Source organism: Lytechinus variegatus, chromosome 6 (assembly GCF_018143015.1).
Source record: "Lytechinus variegatus isolate NC3 chromosome 6, Lvar_3.0, whole genome shotgun sequence".
In the NCBI taxonomy this organism is placed as follows: Eukaryota; Metazoa; Echinodermata; class Echinoidea; order Temnopleuroida; family Toxopneustidae; genus Lytechinus; species Lytechinus variegatus.
The window spans coordinates 31,234,492-31,252,223 of NC_054745.1; the positions used below are offsets into that span (position 1 = coordinate 31,234,492).

Genomic DNA, 17,732 nt, shown 5'->3' on the forward strand with positions numbered 1-17,732 from the left:
CAAGACAATATGTTCCCCGCATTGGGTAAAGTACTGCCCTATGGTCACCTATGTTTCAATGGCGCCTAGTGCATTCAAGGAATTTATCATGCCAGGTACCTATCCACCTCACTTGGCTCGAGGGCAGCATAGTATGGATAAATTTCTTGCTGAAGGAAAACACTTCATGGCTAGGATTCGAACACACGACCGTCTTTTGAAAGGCAAGAGTTAGAAGCTCGAGACCACGGCGCGCACACAAGAGGCCTGTCAATTATCATTTAACGCATAATTGCTGGCCTATACGTACCACTGGATAGTCCTCAAGTCCTTGCTTAACACTCTTAGGCGATTAGTTCATAAGCTTTTTCATTGATCAAATCGTTGGTAATGACGCGTATCAGTAATTTCCGGAGAAGAATTCAGCCGAGACGTCTTGATACAAAACAATCTACTAAGAAACAATCAACAACAACAAAGACCAAAGAAAAAGTATATCAATAAACGTTATACCTCGGTCACATTTGGTCTACGGTAGCCCTACGGCGAGTCGAAAACCGCCGTTTTATTCATTTTTATTCAACCCACTATAGCTGGTACAAAATGATAAAACGGATGTTTTCGACTCGCCGTACGGCCGCCGTAGAGCAAATGTGACCGAGGTATATGGGTTAGGGTTGCAGTAGGGTTTAATTGCAGGTTTATATAGGGTTTGCTTTAGGGTAGAGTACACACTGTAAAAACTGTGGTGTTAAAACTGACATCAATTAGTGTTGATAGAGAACCACACCTTAAAAATTGAACATAACACCAAAGAGTGTGAATGTAACAACCAAAGGTGTTGTAATAACACCTATAGGTGTAAAACTAACACCAACAAATTAACACCGGTGTAGAATAACTGGTGTGGTCCTCTATGTACACCGGTTAACATCACAGTTTTTGCTGTGTAGCGTTAAATCCAGGGATTAAGTTGGTCATTCCAATAGTATATGAAATCTGCAGCAGAGCATTTGTCGCCAGAACAAATGTAATGAAACCAGAATTACATTCTGTACATTTACTTTAATCGAGAAATAAATAGCCACGCTCCTCTGAGCAATTTTGTAATATCCCTAGAAAAAAAGACCATTTCGGAGTTACCAATTTTGTTCAAATGACCTTTTATTTCTTTCATTATGATAGGCAGATTTCAGAGAAAGATATTGTATAAGCATGCCTTACATGGTAGGAAATTGCAGAAATTCCAGAGACCAGGTGATTAGAATAGCACACCAATGAACACTTTATGAATGTGTTATACCTTGGTCACATTTGTTCTACGGCGGGCGTACGGCGAGTCGAAAACAGTCGTTTTATTCATTTTTATTCAAACCACCGATATGTAGCTTGTCCAATTTTTTTTTAAACGGCTGTTTTCGACTCGCCGTAGAAAAATGTGACCAAGGTATTAGTTGCACTATTTTCTACTCACTGCATCAGTATGTTGCCATGTATTGTTATAGCGACATTTTGGCCAACTGTGAAAATACCAGTTGCCAGTGGACGCATTTTTTGTTTCTATCAGGTCCTAATGAAAAGCACAGTTCTATAGAATATATGAATAATCAAGACATCAATGTTGGTGCTCATCTAATTGAATATTCCTAGTCAATTGAGTACAAATAACCTTCTACTGATCATGCGCAGAATCTTCTGACCATGCGCAGTATATGGAACTCCGAACTGAGCTGCAAAGAAGGCCATGCAATGCTTGAGAGGGCAACAGGTGTGTATAAATAGATGGGTCGGCCTGTATCATTTGCATTTCGCAATCACTTTTTAACAGGAGAAAGTGAGGCGCAACTTCTTTGACTTCGCTCTGATTTGAGTTGGACTCGATCTAGATCTTCACCATGCAGACAACTTTGTCTTTACTCATCGGCAGCTTGCTAGCGGCAGCCGCCCTGGCTCAGGGTAAGTGCTTTTTTCTCGGGGGGGGGGGGGCACTTACACTGACGAGTGGATACCATGCGCGACCAAAAAAACACAAAAATTATGTCTTTTTCAAGATATAGAGCACGTTACTTACGTAACGTAATAAGGGTGTAAAAACACTAATATAATGAAAAAAGGGTATCTATTTTCGATAGAAAAGCTACGTGTTTAGGGTAAAATTTGCGAGGGTATACAAAATAAGACTAAAATGTTTTATAGCGGAGGTACCTTTTGCCCCAAGAGTCAACACTTAACGCGTTTAGAGTACAATTTGCACGAGGTGTGGCAGGGAAGGTGGGGCTGTACTGATACGTGTTTAGGGTGCTTTTCGAGACCCCATGGCGGCGCAAGGTATCCACTCGTCAATGGAAGTGGCCCCCGGGTTTTTGTTCTAACCCCAGAGGTGTGGCAGGGAAGGTGGGGCTGTACTAATACGTGTTCATGGTGCTTTTCGAGACCCTATGGTGGCGCATGGTATCCACTCGTCAATGGAAGTGGCCCCCGGGTTTTTGCTATAACCCCATTCCTGCAAACAAACACTCTCTCTTCATCCATTAGTCTCTGATCTCATGTCGGTTTTTCGTCTATCCTGGCTCGGGTTAAGTGCCTCCTCTTTTTACTATCACCTCATTTCTCTCTCCACCTTCCTTCCTTATGCCCGTCATTCTAAAACTAAACTTTAAAACAATTTAAAAACTTTTTTTTCTTTATTTTCTAACTTGAACAACCCTGTATAAAAGCTTAAAAATTTTCTTGAGAAATTGAAAAAGGTTGTTTGAAACTTAAAACAACAGGTAGGATGTTTATTAGATTGCCCGGTGTAAAGAACGTGCTAAATATTTCAAACGGCGTTTTTACAGTGACCATAGCAACTACTAGGCCTTATTATTAAGTTTCCAGTTTACTTTTATTGATTTCAAATCGAAACATAAAGGATTACAATCAAAATAAAAGGAACATTTTTTTTTTACAAATTTTCAAATTTTATACAAATCTTTAATGCAAAGTAGTGGACGAATGAGTATGAAGGTGAGAAATGTGTCATTTACCTCTTGACCCCCCCCCTCATTGTTAAGCTGCTAATTACATCTTGTTAGATGTGGCCCTCCTAGGCATGACCGTACGCATTTCTGTTCCTTGATGCAAAACGCATACAAATTTGAAGAAACTCAAAGCCAAGGCAGCGAAGCGACCAAGCTTGTCTATGGTATTAAAGAAACCTACATGGAAAAGTTCCCAAGCCCCCAGATTCCCTCAAGACTTTGAGTATCGAACTGCGCCTGATGGTCATTATTATGTTGAGGGTGGATGGCATTTTTTATTTTTGATAGCTCATTCGTTTTGTTTATTAAAGGATACGCCTTGCTGCATGCAAGTCCAATGTCCTTGCTGTCAAAGCTCTTTAAAGATTATTTCTATTTTCCACACAGATGTACGCCTGGTTGACGAGAACGGTGACACGTCGGTAAGCAGCGGGCGAGTTGAGGTCCTCCGCGATGGCGTATGGGGTACGGCCTGCAACCCAAAGTGGGGCATGGCAGAGGCTCAACAAGTCTGTGCCGATTTGGGGTTCCCTGGGGCCATCGGGGCCTCAGTCGGAAGTGGCGACGTGGTTCCTCACTACGTACCAATCTGGAAAGACATGGTGAAGTGCGTGGGTAATGAGAGCAGCTTCACAGAGTGCAGTGATGCCTTTGACGGTGATGATGTCTACCAATGCGGCCATGAGTATGATGGATATGCATCTTGTAAAGGTAGATAATAGTACTATCAGCTACTTTTCTGCTCTTAATTGACGACTACAGGCCTGACAGATCCTATTAACTGGCACCACGGAAGCGCGGGGGGGGGGGGGGGGCTAAAGCCCCACACATTTTTCCAAAACCATGTACAAAAACGTAAAAATTACCATATGATTGTGATTTTTTGTATGGTCAGCCTTCCACTTTGAAAACCATTCCGCGGCCCGATTACTACTACTACTACTACTACTACTACTACTACTACTACTACTACTACTACTACTACTACTACTACTACCACTACTGTTACTTCAATTACCACTCCCACTACTACGCCTACTACTACTACGACGTCTACTACTCCTCCTCCTCCTACTACTACTACAACTATTACTATCATTACTACCACTATCTTAATACGGTTGCTGTTTCATATTTTCATGTTTATTTTTTTTCATGTAGGGATTCGACTTGCTTCAAAGTTCGGAGGATTCGGCACCACAGAGGGTCGGGTGGAGATATACAAAGATGGAGAATGGGGAACAATTTGTTCTTCTGGATTCGACCTACGTGATGCTAACATGGTTTGTGCCCAAGTAAGTTTCAAATTATGATTTCTATTATGAAAGCTAAGTTCCGAGAACTGGGAGACGCTTTACAAAGACGTTACGTGTGACTTCAAGCCAATGCTAAGTACTGATGCGCGCATGATTATGATACGCGCAGTCGTATTGGTTCATAAGCATTCGCGAGAATCCTCCTACCATGATTTGACCAATGACGCAACGCCTTTTATACAGTACAAAACTGGAAATCTCAGCGTGACCTATGGGGCGTTTCAAGAAACTTGCGATCAGTATTTCGGCTTGCCTCAGTCAATCATAAGTTTTAAAATAATTGAGAATTTGAGATTCATTGCAAAAATTCTTCTTGAAACAGACAGTTTAATCGTATTGTATTGTATTGTATTTATTTTCCGTCAATTAAAAATTACAACAACGATAGATATATTTACAGTTACAAAGAAACGATCATTAAAAAGACGGAGGGATTGCCCTACTCAGCGTTGATAACATATCAACGCTGTTTTACAGAGGGGTCCCTTACATAGATATACATGTAAATATAACACAGGAAAGACAAACTAATCGTATTTGCTCTGGTCAAAATTGGTCTATCAAATTGCAATAGAATATATTTGCAATTGATTGCAAATAGTTTCTTGCAACACCACCACAGGCACACTTTAGTCTTTGTTAAAAAGTCCCCTGAAATTGAAATATAATTCATAAAGGAGGCCAATACGTCGTGCTTATTTAAAGCAGAAAAGCAATTTAATTAAATTAATTTAAGCCTGCTTGTCTGAAGTTATCACTTCATTACCACAGAATTATCCTTGTGTAGCTAACTCATGAAAGAACATGCGGGACCACACAATAAACGAATTGGCATTTTTCTCTTAAAATATATTTACTAATTTAACTATATAAAATATATTAATTAATCTAACTCGTAATTGTACATATTCCTGAAGAAAAGGAACGGCTTGGCAAACATCTTTTTCTTTTCATAATTCTGTCTGTGTATAAGACTGGTTTAAATTTTAACATACAGTTGCAGATTTGTTTGAGAAACTAACAGGTCTGTAGGTTATGGAAACTTAAAGTGCCACCGAGATGTTGAGATAATTATCTTGGGAAGTCGATATCTTGATAGCAAAAGATCAGATGACGAGATCCTGGATCTCATCATGTCGACATCTTTTAGAAGAGATGATGAGATGACAAGATCCCGGATCTCATCATGTCAACATCTTTTAGAAGAGATGATGAGATGACAAGATCCCGGATCTCATCATGTCAACATCTTTTGGGAGAGATGATGAGATGACAAGATCCCGGATCTCATCATGTTGACATCTTTTAGAAGAGATGTTGAGATGACAAGATCCCGGATCTCATCATGTCAACATCTTTTAGAAGAGATGATGAGATGACAAGATCCCGGATCTCGTCATGTCATCTTTTAGAAGAGATGGTCAGATGACAAGATCTTCGATCCATGATCATGTCATCTAATCATCTCTTCTTAAAGATCTAGACATGACGAGTTACGAGATCATGACATCTGATCATCTCTTCCACTGGATGTAGACATGACGAGATCCAAGATCTTGTCATCTGATCATCTCTTTATGGAAGCTTAAAAGTGCCACCGAGATGTTGAGATAATTATCTCGGGAAGTCGACATCTTGATAGCAAAAGATAAGATGACGAGATCCCAGATCTCATCATGTCGACATCTTTTAGAAGAAATGATGAGATGACAAGATCCCGAATCTCATCATGTCAACATCTTTTAGAAGAGATGATGAGATGACAAGATCCCGGATCTCATCATGTCAACATCTTTTAGAAGAGATGATGAGATGACAAGATCCCGGAATTCGTCATGTCGTCATCTTTTAGAAGAGATGATGAGATGACAAGATCCCGGATCTCATCATGTCAACATCGTGTAGAAGAGATGATGAGATGACAAGATCCAGGATCTCATCATGTCAACATCGTGTAGAAGAGATGATGAGATGACAAGATCCAGGATCTCATCATGTCAACATCTTGTAGAAGAGATGATCAGATGACAAGATCTTCGATCCATGATCATGTCATCTAATCATCTCTTCTTAAAGATGTAGACATGACGAGATCCAAGATCTTGTCATCTCATCATCTCTTTTAAAAGATGTTAACATGATGAGTTCCGGGATCTTGTCATCTCATCTCTTCTACAAGATGGCAACATGATGAGATCCGGGATCTTGTCATCTCATCATCTCTTCTACATGATGTCAACATGATGAGATCCGGGATCTTGTCATCTCATCATCTCTTCTACAAGATGTCAACATGATGAGATCCGGGATCTTGTCATCTCAACATCTCTTCTAAAAGATGTTGACATGATGAGATCCGGGATCTTGTCATCTCAACATCTCTTCTAAAAGATGTTGACATGATGAGATCCGGGGTCTTGTCATCTCATCATCTCTTCTAAAAGATGTTGACATGATGAGATTCGGGATCTTGTCATCTCATCATCTCTTCTACAAGATGTCAACATGAGATCCGAGATCTCGTCATCTCATCATCTCTTCTAAAAGATGTTGACATGATGAGCTCCGGGATCTTGTCATCTCATCATCTCTTCTACAAGATGTCAACATGATGACATCCGGGATCTTGTCATCTCATCATCTCTTCTTAAAGATGTTGACATGATGAGATCCGGGATCTTGTCATCTCATCATCTCTTCTAAAAGATGTTGAGATGAGATTCGGGATCTTGTCATCTCATCATCTCTTCTAAAAGATGTCGACATGATGAGATCTGGGATCTCGTCATCTTATCTTTTGCTATCAAGATGTCGACTTCCCGAGATAATTATCTCAACATCTCGGTGGCACTTTTAAGCTTCCATAGTAGGTGTATGAATAACCTCAATCGTAGTACAGAAATGCTGTTTCTAGTCAGATATTGTTGTATTCATATCTGAACGTTATTTGATATAACAAGTGTGATGCCAAAGTATTTTGATATGGAGCGCCGGGACGTGTAATTAAAGTCATATAATTTCGCAATTAAATCATAGACCAAGGAACGTAGAGGTCGTCAACATCCTGTAAAGTGTTGATGCCCTCTACGTTCGTTCTATGAACCTTCATAGTCGTAGTTATTTTCATGCCCGAAAGAAACATCATACCAACAACAAATAATAATCAATGACACGGCGCATAGTGTTATCGTGCAAACAGTATTATGGTCAAAACTAAAAACTCTTATTTGTATTGCCCCCCCCCCTTTAAACTGGAAGAAAAAGAAAACTCAAGGGTCGGTTGCCCCACCCAAATGCGCCCCCTCCCCCGTAGTACAATAATCACGTCCAGGGGCCCTTACCTCAAGCAATAACAGTCGACGAATATTTTGACGATTGTTTGCATTGATTACAGTGCACAATTTACGCGATTTATCGTTAATATTGAGTGTGACTACAGCAATATCCAACCCCGTGTTACGGTGTCCCGCATGTTGAATCCAAAGTTCGCGTAAATACCTATTCAGTCAAGGGGCAGAACAAAGATTTCTAAGGGAGATAAAAAACCCCCAATACAACAAAGGGAAAATGAATGGGTATTCATTCGTGTATGTGCGACACTTTTCCACTTTGGAATATTTGTTATGGCTCTCTGAAAAAGGGGGAGAGGCGGGGATATGGATGAGATGCGCCCCTTCCATGGATCCGATTAAGTCGGTGGTACGCATGGACTTCAAAGAGTTTCGACGGTCAAATTCGATCGCAAATATAATACACAACACTGCAAAAAGCCCCGGTGTTGATTTAACATCAGCTCGAATTCTATTATGTCCACAAAAGGGAAGTATTGAAACAACACCACTTTTGAATCAAACCCGTGCTCTTTTAATACTAATTGGTGTTGTATCACACCTTTCTGGTGTTACCAAAACCAAACTGGTGTATTTTAACACTTATGTGGTGTGGACATACATGGATTCCGGGCTGGTGTTAAATCAACATCGGTGTTTTTGCAGCGTGGATTCGGTGACGAAATTGATCCTGGCGAATTCATTTCCTGTGACAGGTGCTCAGTGTCGCATCAAGGGCTAAGCAGTACTACGGTTCTACCATATTTGGTGAAGGAACGGGACCGATCCACATCAGTGGGCTTACGTGTGGTAGCCTTTCACCGGACACGATTCCGGATGTCCTAAGCTGCTCCCGATCAGATACCGTCCATTCGCGTTGCAGCCATAGAGATGACGTCGGAGTTACATGCGAGGTTGCAGGTACATATTTTGTTATTAAAAACTTTTCGCAAACACGACGCGACCGCTATCTACCAGGCATCATATCCTTTGAAGTCAAATCACAATGGAGAGCTGAGAGGCTTTGGTCGAAAGTTTTTGGACCTGCACAATATCGTCTTTGCGTGACTCTGGACAACGACGTATTTGCAATTGTTCGTCCAGTCCAAATCTTCGGTCCACCAGCATTTTTTGTGGTTATAAATAATTGTTTGCTGATGTGGTTTACGGTACACCATGTGGAGTGTTATAGAAACAGTGGATAGAAGAAGAGAAGAAATGGATAGACGAGAAAGTGGAGGTTTGAGAGCTGACTGTCCGTCTCCTGAAGACGGACAGTCAACCTGTCCGAAACGTCGAGTCTCTCTACAACTCATCATCTCTACTCGCGGACTCAAGCCAGCATCTCCTCATCAGCTCTACTACTCAAGCTGTTCTCACTCAACATTCCCTCAGTCCTTTTCAGGACTACTTTCAAGAAAGAATACTCTCAAATCTGCACTTTCTCGCCTATCCACTTCTTCTCTTCTTCTATCCACTGTTTCTATAACACTCCACATGGTGTACCGTAAACCACATTAGCAATTGTACATGCCACCATGCAAACCTTCAAAAAACATCTGAAATAATTGTTTTGATCAATGTTGCTTTGTTTTGTAATACTTTTTTTCATTGTTATAATTTTTCTTATTATTTTGTTCTTATCAATTCATTTAGTTATTCTTATTTTTTATGTATACATTTATCTATCTATCAATTTTTATTATTCATTTATTTATTATTATTATTATCATTATTATTACTTTTTTTTTTTTGGGGGGGGGGGATCTCAAACAGCCGCCGTTTGTGACTTTGTGTCTTTTTGTAGACGTTATTGTGGTATTCATTGTAATGCTTGATCACTGTAGTTATGGAGCCGTGATATAGCATTGTCATAATTGTTGTCCCCCCCCGCAGGTATTCGTCTGGTTGATGCAAGCGGTAACCCGTCGAGTTCTCGCGGACGCATCCAGTTAGGGCAAGGGTATCGGACGAGCACGGTCTGCGATCGGTTGTTCGGAAAGACGGACGGGGACGTTGTTTGCAAGCAGCTTGGATATCCGCGTGGAGCAATGGCCATCAAACCCGCGGCCTTTTTCGGTCCAGGGACCGGAGCTATTGGTATGGACGGGGTTGACTGCTCTCCGAATGACAGACTTCTTTTCAAGTGTGGCAGGTTCCCAGAGGTGCAACCCGGATGTGATCACAACCGTGATGTTGGCGTTATCTGCGAAACAGGTAAGCGAGCTGTTTTTTGCTGATACAACACTCGCGCACGGTCTCACACATTTCGTTTGCCCCATTGGCATGATTCAATCGTGCAAACCATAACAGTGTGGGACGCGACTGGTTCTCGACAAGTCACGCAGTATTTACGAATGGTTCACGGACTGCCACGCCTTTCACCCCATCCCCAGTCACTGGGGCACGAAATCGGACTCAACGATGATTCATCAATAGCCATCTGTCACAAATTGCCCATCCATGTGCCTTTTAGGGGCGAGCAATTCGAGATTTGTGGGAAATGTGCATAACTTTATATCCGTGATCTGCTAATGAACTAGTCGGACGCCGATGCACTATAATTGACCTAGTCGTCAAGTGCTTGGCACTCTTGGCACGACTTTTTCCGACACACAACTTACGAATGTTCACGTCACGCCCCTTATCCCTGAAATTAGTCGTGCCAGAATTTTTAAAATTGTAAATTTTTGGCACGACACTTCAAGTATTGGTCCGCACTGGCTCGCGCACTTCACGATATTGAACGACTTGGCACAATTCGATGCGCAAACTAGTCGTAAACTATTCCATGTATTCGGGTCGCTAATGATCGTGCAAGTTCATAGAGCGACATAAAAAAGCGATCGCTTGATTGCTATAAAACTTCGGAGGGCACTTGGATTTTGAAATGGTAGGGACGGGCGGCTCCAAAGCCATACGCTCAAAAACTGACTTAGGAAATGGGCAGCGGTTTTCAGGCGCGCCGGAACAGTTTCAGTTTAGGGGGGGGGGGGGGCAAAATCCTGAAGGGGGCACAATACTTTTGACAGCGTGAGATAGCGAAGTATCCGAGTGGGAGACGGTGTGGCGCCCCCACGGTAAGGACTTTGAGTAAAAATGGAGTATAAAAGTTGCGTTTCCAAGAGCATTAACAAAATAAATTTCTTGAGAATTAAACATAGAATTCACCACGAAAGACTATACCAATAATTTATGACAACCTATCGAATCTACGCGCAAAACGATCGCTTCGGAATGCGGTTTTCACGTCTGATCAATTAAAATACGTATTACGCTTATGCTGACTCAAAATACCATATTACATTTTTCATGCAATATCCTTTCAGAATCATTTATTTATGTACATTTACATACACCGACGACGCGAGAGAGCACAATCATAAGTTTCAAGTAGTTCCTGTCAGAACAAGGAGTGTATCAAACAGAATAAGCGTAGAAATTCTAATGAATGTCTTTTCAAATTCAAGATGTCATACTGTTCAGAGGTGGCAGACGTCGATATGCACTTAAATCTCCATTCTGTGCAAATCAGTTCTGACATCAGCATTGGAGATTGGCAGTTCGTTTCATATTTTGTAAGTAGAGGGGAAAGAAATTTGACAAGCTTGATTGTCTAACAATTTAAAAATTTTCTGAAAATCAATCAAAAGTTTTAAACATTACTCGATATATGTGTTTCCTTTTGCATGTTTTGTATGGCGGGAAGCACGTTTGGATGACTCCTTCAAAATCTTCTTTTTTCTTTACATATTTTCTGGGGAAAATGTGACTAACTATAGGAAATGATGAATATCAAATTTCAGGAAATATTCACTTGTAATAATCATGAACTGATTAACAAACTACCGCAGTTCATAATGTACATTATGTAACATTATTTAGAAGAAAACAATTTCATTCCAATAGCGGATGTGGTTGATGGTACACCATGTGGAGTATTCGAAAATGTGGATAGAGGAAGAAGTGAAATTGATAGGGGAGTGGACAGTTGATAGTCGAGTAATTTTTTGTTTAAATGAACAAGACAGTAAACCAGAAAAGGTTGAAGAGGCTTGAGTAGTTGATAGATGGGTACTCCTCTGTACTCCATTCGTCGACTCAAACTAGCATCTTCTCATTTAACCAATAATCCAACTCCTCAAGCCTCGCTAAATCTAACCTTTTCTGTTTCAAAGTCATTTTCAGAACTACACACATTTTCAAGAAATATTACTCTATATAGGACCTACTCTCAATATTTATCTTCCAATTTCTCGCCTATCAATCTTGCTTAAGTAAAATTGAAAGGCGAGATATTAGATGATTGGGAGTATGTCCTAGAGTAATATATGACGACCTCGAGATGTTATGGTTTCTGGGCTTGACAGCTATGACATACATGTAGATTCCATATGTTGCTCGAGTAACTAGCGTTCAGGAGCGTTAGTGATATCGGGTCCGGTCTGAGCGTTTCTGGGCGACCGCGCGTTTGTTAGCAGACACAGCCAGCATGCATTGGTAAACCGCTTCCAATATGCCATTCGGTTTTAGTCTGAAACGTATTCATTAAAAGGTTAAACGTTATCACACTGTAATAAGATGAAAAGGGGGCTTATCAAAGGTATGTTTCACAGAGGAACATGTTTGTCAAAAGACGCGAGGCTTACTATGATATGTATTTGCACCGTCAAGGGCGAAATTTTTCCATTTTCGAGAATGGAAATGACAATTTTTAGGCAGAAAAGTGCCTTCATCGTTTACTTTTGTCCTTAAACATGTTAAATAATTTATCATTTTTCTACTTTCAGGTGCCACATGGGGGGGGGGGCAAAATCTTGTTTTGCCCCCCTAAATTGTATTGGGGGGAGGGGGCAAGTGCCCCCCTGCCCCCTCCCCCCAGCTTCCGGCGCCTATGGCGGTTTTGCACCAATTATCCCTTCATCTCAAAAAGTCATAACGCGATATTAATAATTTCGAGTAGGCGCTTTGTACGAGGTCGTTACCACTGAGTATTTTTGTACATCTCAAATTCTCTCGTGTGTAACATCGAGCGTACATAAAGTGATTACCTCCCTTTTTGAGGGGGGGGGGGGTGGCTTGTCGTTTTTTGTCTCGCCTTCATAGCAGAGCGAGATTATAGCATTATAGGCACAGCTTTTCCTACGGCGACGTCGGCGGCGTCGTCAACATTGAAATCTTAGCCAAGGTTAAGTTTTTGAAATGTCATCATAACTATACAAACCAAGTTCATGAAACTAAAACATAGGGGTAATCAGGTATATAACTGAACATCCTGCCTTGGGTTCAGGTCACTGGGTCAATGAACTTAGACCATGTTTGGGGAATCAATATCTAAATCTTAATCAAAGTTTAGTTTTTGAAATGTCGTCCAAACTTCAAAATTATAAGGACTCTATTCAGAAAAATTAGATATAAGATTTATAGCTTATCACTGAAGACCCTGCCTGAGTTGCAGGTCACATGACTAAGGCCAAAGGTCACTTAGGGTCAACGAACTTTGGCCATGTTGGGGTTATTTGAGGAATTGGCATCACAACTTTAAAGGTTTATGGATCTAGTTCGTGGAACTTGGACATAGAAGCAATCAAGTATCCTTAAACATCCTGTGCTAGTTTCAGGTTACATGACCAAGGTCAAAGATCATTTAGGATCAACAAACTTTGGTAATGTTGGGGGTATTAATTTTGTGGAACTGTCATCATAACCTTAAAGGTTTATAGATCTAGTTCATGAAACTTGGACATAAGAGCAGCAATGTATCCCTGAATACCCGGCCTGTGCGCGTTTCAGGAACATGGCCGAGAGCGAAGGCCATTTAAAGGTCAATGAACTCTGGCCGTGTTGGGAGTATGTGTTGAATTGGCATCATAGCTTATAACATTTATGGATCTAGCTCATGAAACATCGACATAAGGGTAATTAAAAATGGACGATTGTTTTGCGCATGTCCTAGGTCACATGATCATGGTCAAAGGTCATTTTGGGTAAATGGACATATTTTTAAAAATCATATTAGTGTTTTCTTATGTGCCAGAGGCGTCCACTTGTTTGACGTAAGTAACCACCGCGTACAAATGCCGCCCCTTAATAAACATATCGTGGATCCGTTTGATTTGTTAGTACACATGTTAACCCTTATTAAACTGGGGGGGGGGGTCAATTTGACCCCCTCAACAAATTTCATCACTACGCCGCCGCACAAAGTTTTTTTATCGCGCCGCTCGCTGAGTGCATGTCAGACCCGAAATTGCTCAAAAACGTGATCCCGTGTACAAAGTCAATGCAAATTGTTTTTCAACCAATGATCATAGATGCATGATTATTATTATTTTTTTACTTTTTTGGTTAAGATTTAATTTATGCTCTTTATGATCCCAAGTGGGCACCCGACAGAGTTTACTGGAAAAAACAACAAAAAACAAAGGTTTAAAAAAAACAAAAGAAATGTATAAGAATTTAAAAAACAATAAAATACACAAGAAATTTTATAAATTTTTGCATTTCTTTTGTAGATGTTTGTTGGAAATGTAATAATTGATACCCCAACCAAAAATTAACATTCTACTAGCTACATGAATTGAGTTAAAGGAAAAAAATAGGGCAAATTTCATACGCTCATTTGCATAATCAATTAATTAAAAATATAAAGAAAACAAATTACAATACAGTGTTGTAGTTTACATCCGGATCCGACTCTGCGCGTGCAAATTTTCGCGGCGATCGCGCGATCAGCGGCCGAGATCTGAAGGGGGCGGGGGAGGGTCAAATTGACCCCCCAGTATATTATATTGGTCTGAAATAGCCCAGTTAAGATAGGATTAAATAATGTGTGTTATTATTAAAGCATTTTAGGTCAAGAACTTACAGTGTTTCGTGCTTTATCCTATTGTATCTCAATGACCTGTTTTGCCTTTTAAAACTTGACACAGGCCTTCGTCTTGTAGCCGAGGACGGTAGCGTGGACGGCAGCGAGGGTGTACTGGAAGTGCTTGTTAATAACCAGTGGGGCCGAGTGTGCATAAAAGGCTTCACACAAGCTGGTGGTGACAGGGTCTGCAAGCTCCTCGGCTTCAACAGCGGCGCTTCGTCTTTTGGTCAATACTTGGGACCCAACGGCGATGGCACGTACCCGAACGCGGAAGAACTCGTTCAGATTCCCATCGTAATGGAAGGACTGGACTGCCGGGGCGAAGAGCAGAGCGTCTTCGCCTGTAGTTACGGTCAAACAGAGGATCGTCGGTGCAACTTCAAGACAGCGGTCTCCCTTACTTGCGACACTGGTGAGTATGGGGAAATATATGAAAATGAAATGTATATATCTATTTTGTTAATGGAAAGAAACTCGTGTCTACCCAATCTGATGGCACCTAAATAGCAACATTTTCTTAGTGCTTAATTGACCGAAAACAGACCTTTTCCGCTCAAGGTATATACAATTGTCTTGCCTCCAAACGGAGTCGATAGGGAGATTTAATTCGCACAGCGGCGCAGAATAAATCCTACAACTCAGCGAACAGGCGAATGCACATACAATGCAATTCAAACGTCTACATGGTCTTTGTCGAAGGTCGGTATCAAAGCAGCAATTTCGCACATGACTTTGGACAACGACATGTTTGCAATATTCATCAGGTTAGAAACGTCGGACGAAGCTGCCGGTCCGATTCATCCACATAGACTTTATTTTAATTTGACCTGCATTTTCAATGATTTTTTTTATGATTGCTGCCTTGTATAGTTCATTCTGCACTCCTGTGCGAACACTCCCACGAAACACAATGAAAAAAAAGCAAGACTTTGAACATGTTGAATGGTGCAGTCTTGTATAAGCCAGCTCATGATCAACTTTTCTGAAATGACCTTTGTGATTTTTCATTAGGATAAGCACTATCATTTTCAAATGTAGATGTTGCCTAAGCTTTGCCGGTAGAGTATTCAAATTCTAAGAACAAAAGGCATTGTTTAGACCAGGTGACTAGAATAGTACATCAGGGATAAAGTTTGGAAATCTGTTTTATTGTCTGCCTTTGGCACACTTGACTATTGTTTACGCTACTGTGAAATACCAGTGATTATGAAGGCTCTATTTATTGCTCTTCAGCTAGGATGTTATAAAATATTTTGAAAGGAATGCCTGAATATTTACCGAATCACAAATACCTATGTCAGTGAATTTAAAAGCCACCTTCATGGTTTATCTCAAATGACCCTTTCTGCTCGTGCGCAGTTTACAACCGTGAACAGGCTTAATGTAATTTGTGAAACATTTGCTCCTGCGACAACTCCCCCGGGCTTAATTTCGTCTCAGATATGCATGAAGGGTAAGGGTTAGGGTTGCAATAGGGTGTCATGTTGGGTTATATGTTTATCAAATTATTTTTTTTAGTTATTTCTATTCCTAAAATTATTTTAGTTATGCTCATCATCGATTCGAAATCAAAACGACATAATATATTGCCTTAACTCGCAAACATGGTAGGGTCATTGGCCCATAAAGGGCGAATTCCTGTGATTTCCTTTTTTTAATATGACGAATTAGCAAGCAACGGTCAAAATGACAACATATTGAAAAATAACTATTATTCCCTTTTATTTCATTTTTTATTTAGCACCTGGCCCAGCAACGAAGGAGCTATCCATGGGAGAAGACATGGTAAGTACCTCCTAAGATAAATGAATGAATAAATAAATGAATAAAACAATGTGGATAATAAAAATAGTAATAATAAAAATGATAATAGTAATAATAATAATCATTATAACATAATAATCTCGTTCCATTCGTTAGCCGTCACGGATTATAATTCTTCGTGACATTTGCTAACCTCTTTTTTTTATTACTTGTGTATAAAAAAGACCAATCAATTCGTAGGATGTAATTTAAGAGCGTTCATAACGATAGTAGTGTTAATAATAATAATGAAAATAAGAACGGTGATAAGCTTTACATCAACTACACATTTTGCTCTCTTTCCCCTTCCGCTCCGTAACCATGTAAATCTAATATAATTGATCATTAATTTCAATAATGTGTATGTACATGTATATCTGTATTGTCTATGCTTGAATTATCCTTATCATATGCCTGGTAATTACTTAATATTCTTTGTGTTAATCATTGTATTTCTAAAATATGAAACTGGATATATTTCAAGTTCTTGATATTTTTGTCTCAGTGTTTAAAATTGGCAATGTAACCCTATGCGAAAACATTTCATTCATGTACTGTGAGTTATTACAATTCTTATCGTCTGATTTTGTTCTATTTCCAGGATAAAGCAGAACTTCTGAGTCGAGCTGCAGAGTTGCTTGCCAGCCTGGAAGCAGCCGAAAAGGAGATCTAAAACGGACCCCGAAAAACAAAAACATCTATTTCTATCTGACTTTGGTATCGAAGTAGCATAATGAAAAAAGAAACAGTGATGGCACAATTTTGGAATTTCGTAGGTTACAGATGAATCCAGTGCGCTACAGCGCCATCAGGAAATATAAAAACAAGTTGCTAATTTACAAGTTTAAGAACCTTTTCCTTCTCGTTTTCAACCATTGATTTCATATTGGAAAAAAATTACAAAGTATGAATGATAATAGAAAAAAAAATCATGATAATACGGTGTCGTATTTTTTTATACTGATGTTTTATTTCTCGATGGTGTATCAACGTATTTGATATTGGTTATTGAGTCCCTGTATCCCTCCCCTTTTAATGGATATCGATTAGATCGTATTAATCTGTTGGCTTTCACTAACATTTTTGCTCCTTTTTATTCAATCCCTAATTTTAGTATTGTTCACTTACATATATTGTGATATTTTTCGTATAGACATCGAATTTCTTTTACTATCCCCAACTTTATTAATGTTTTTTACCTTACCTTGTATCTTTGACAAAAGTGAGTAATGCTATTTTCCTTTCTGCTGGTATAACTTGAATATTTATCAAATAACTTCTTGAATAACAGTAAATAATTTCTACTCATGCTGAGCCGATGTTCACGATCTCAAAAACACAATCGTTTTACGGATATTTACATGCATTCCAAGGATTTCAAATAAATTCAAATCGACTGGGAATGTTGACCAGC

The 17,732-nt window shown here is 39.8% G+C and overlaps 1 protein-coding gene across 1 annotated transcript; it reads left to right on the top strand.

Annotated features, from left to right (window-relative positions):
- The first annotated feature begins 1,774 nt into the window (after positions 1 to 1,774).
- On the top strand, positions 1,775 to 17,640 carry LOC121417363 (scavenger receptor cysteine-rich domain superfamily protein-like). Its single transcript, XM_041611047.1, has 8 exons — positions 1,775 to 1,935; positions 3,387 to 3,710; positions 4,161 to 4,294; positions 8,361 to 8,565; positions 9,541 to 9,861; positions 14,577 to 14,927; positions 16,257 to 16,300; positions 16,920 to 17,640. The coding sequence occupies exons 1-8, from the start codon at positions 1,875 to 1,877 to the stop codon at positions 16,989 to 16,991; spliced, it is 1,512 nt and encodes a 503-aa protein (XP_041466981.1). The 5' UTR covers positions 1,775 to 1,874; the 3' UTR covers positions 16,992 to 17,640.
- The last annotated feature ends 92 nt before the right edge of the window (positions 17,641 to 17,732 follow it).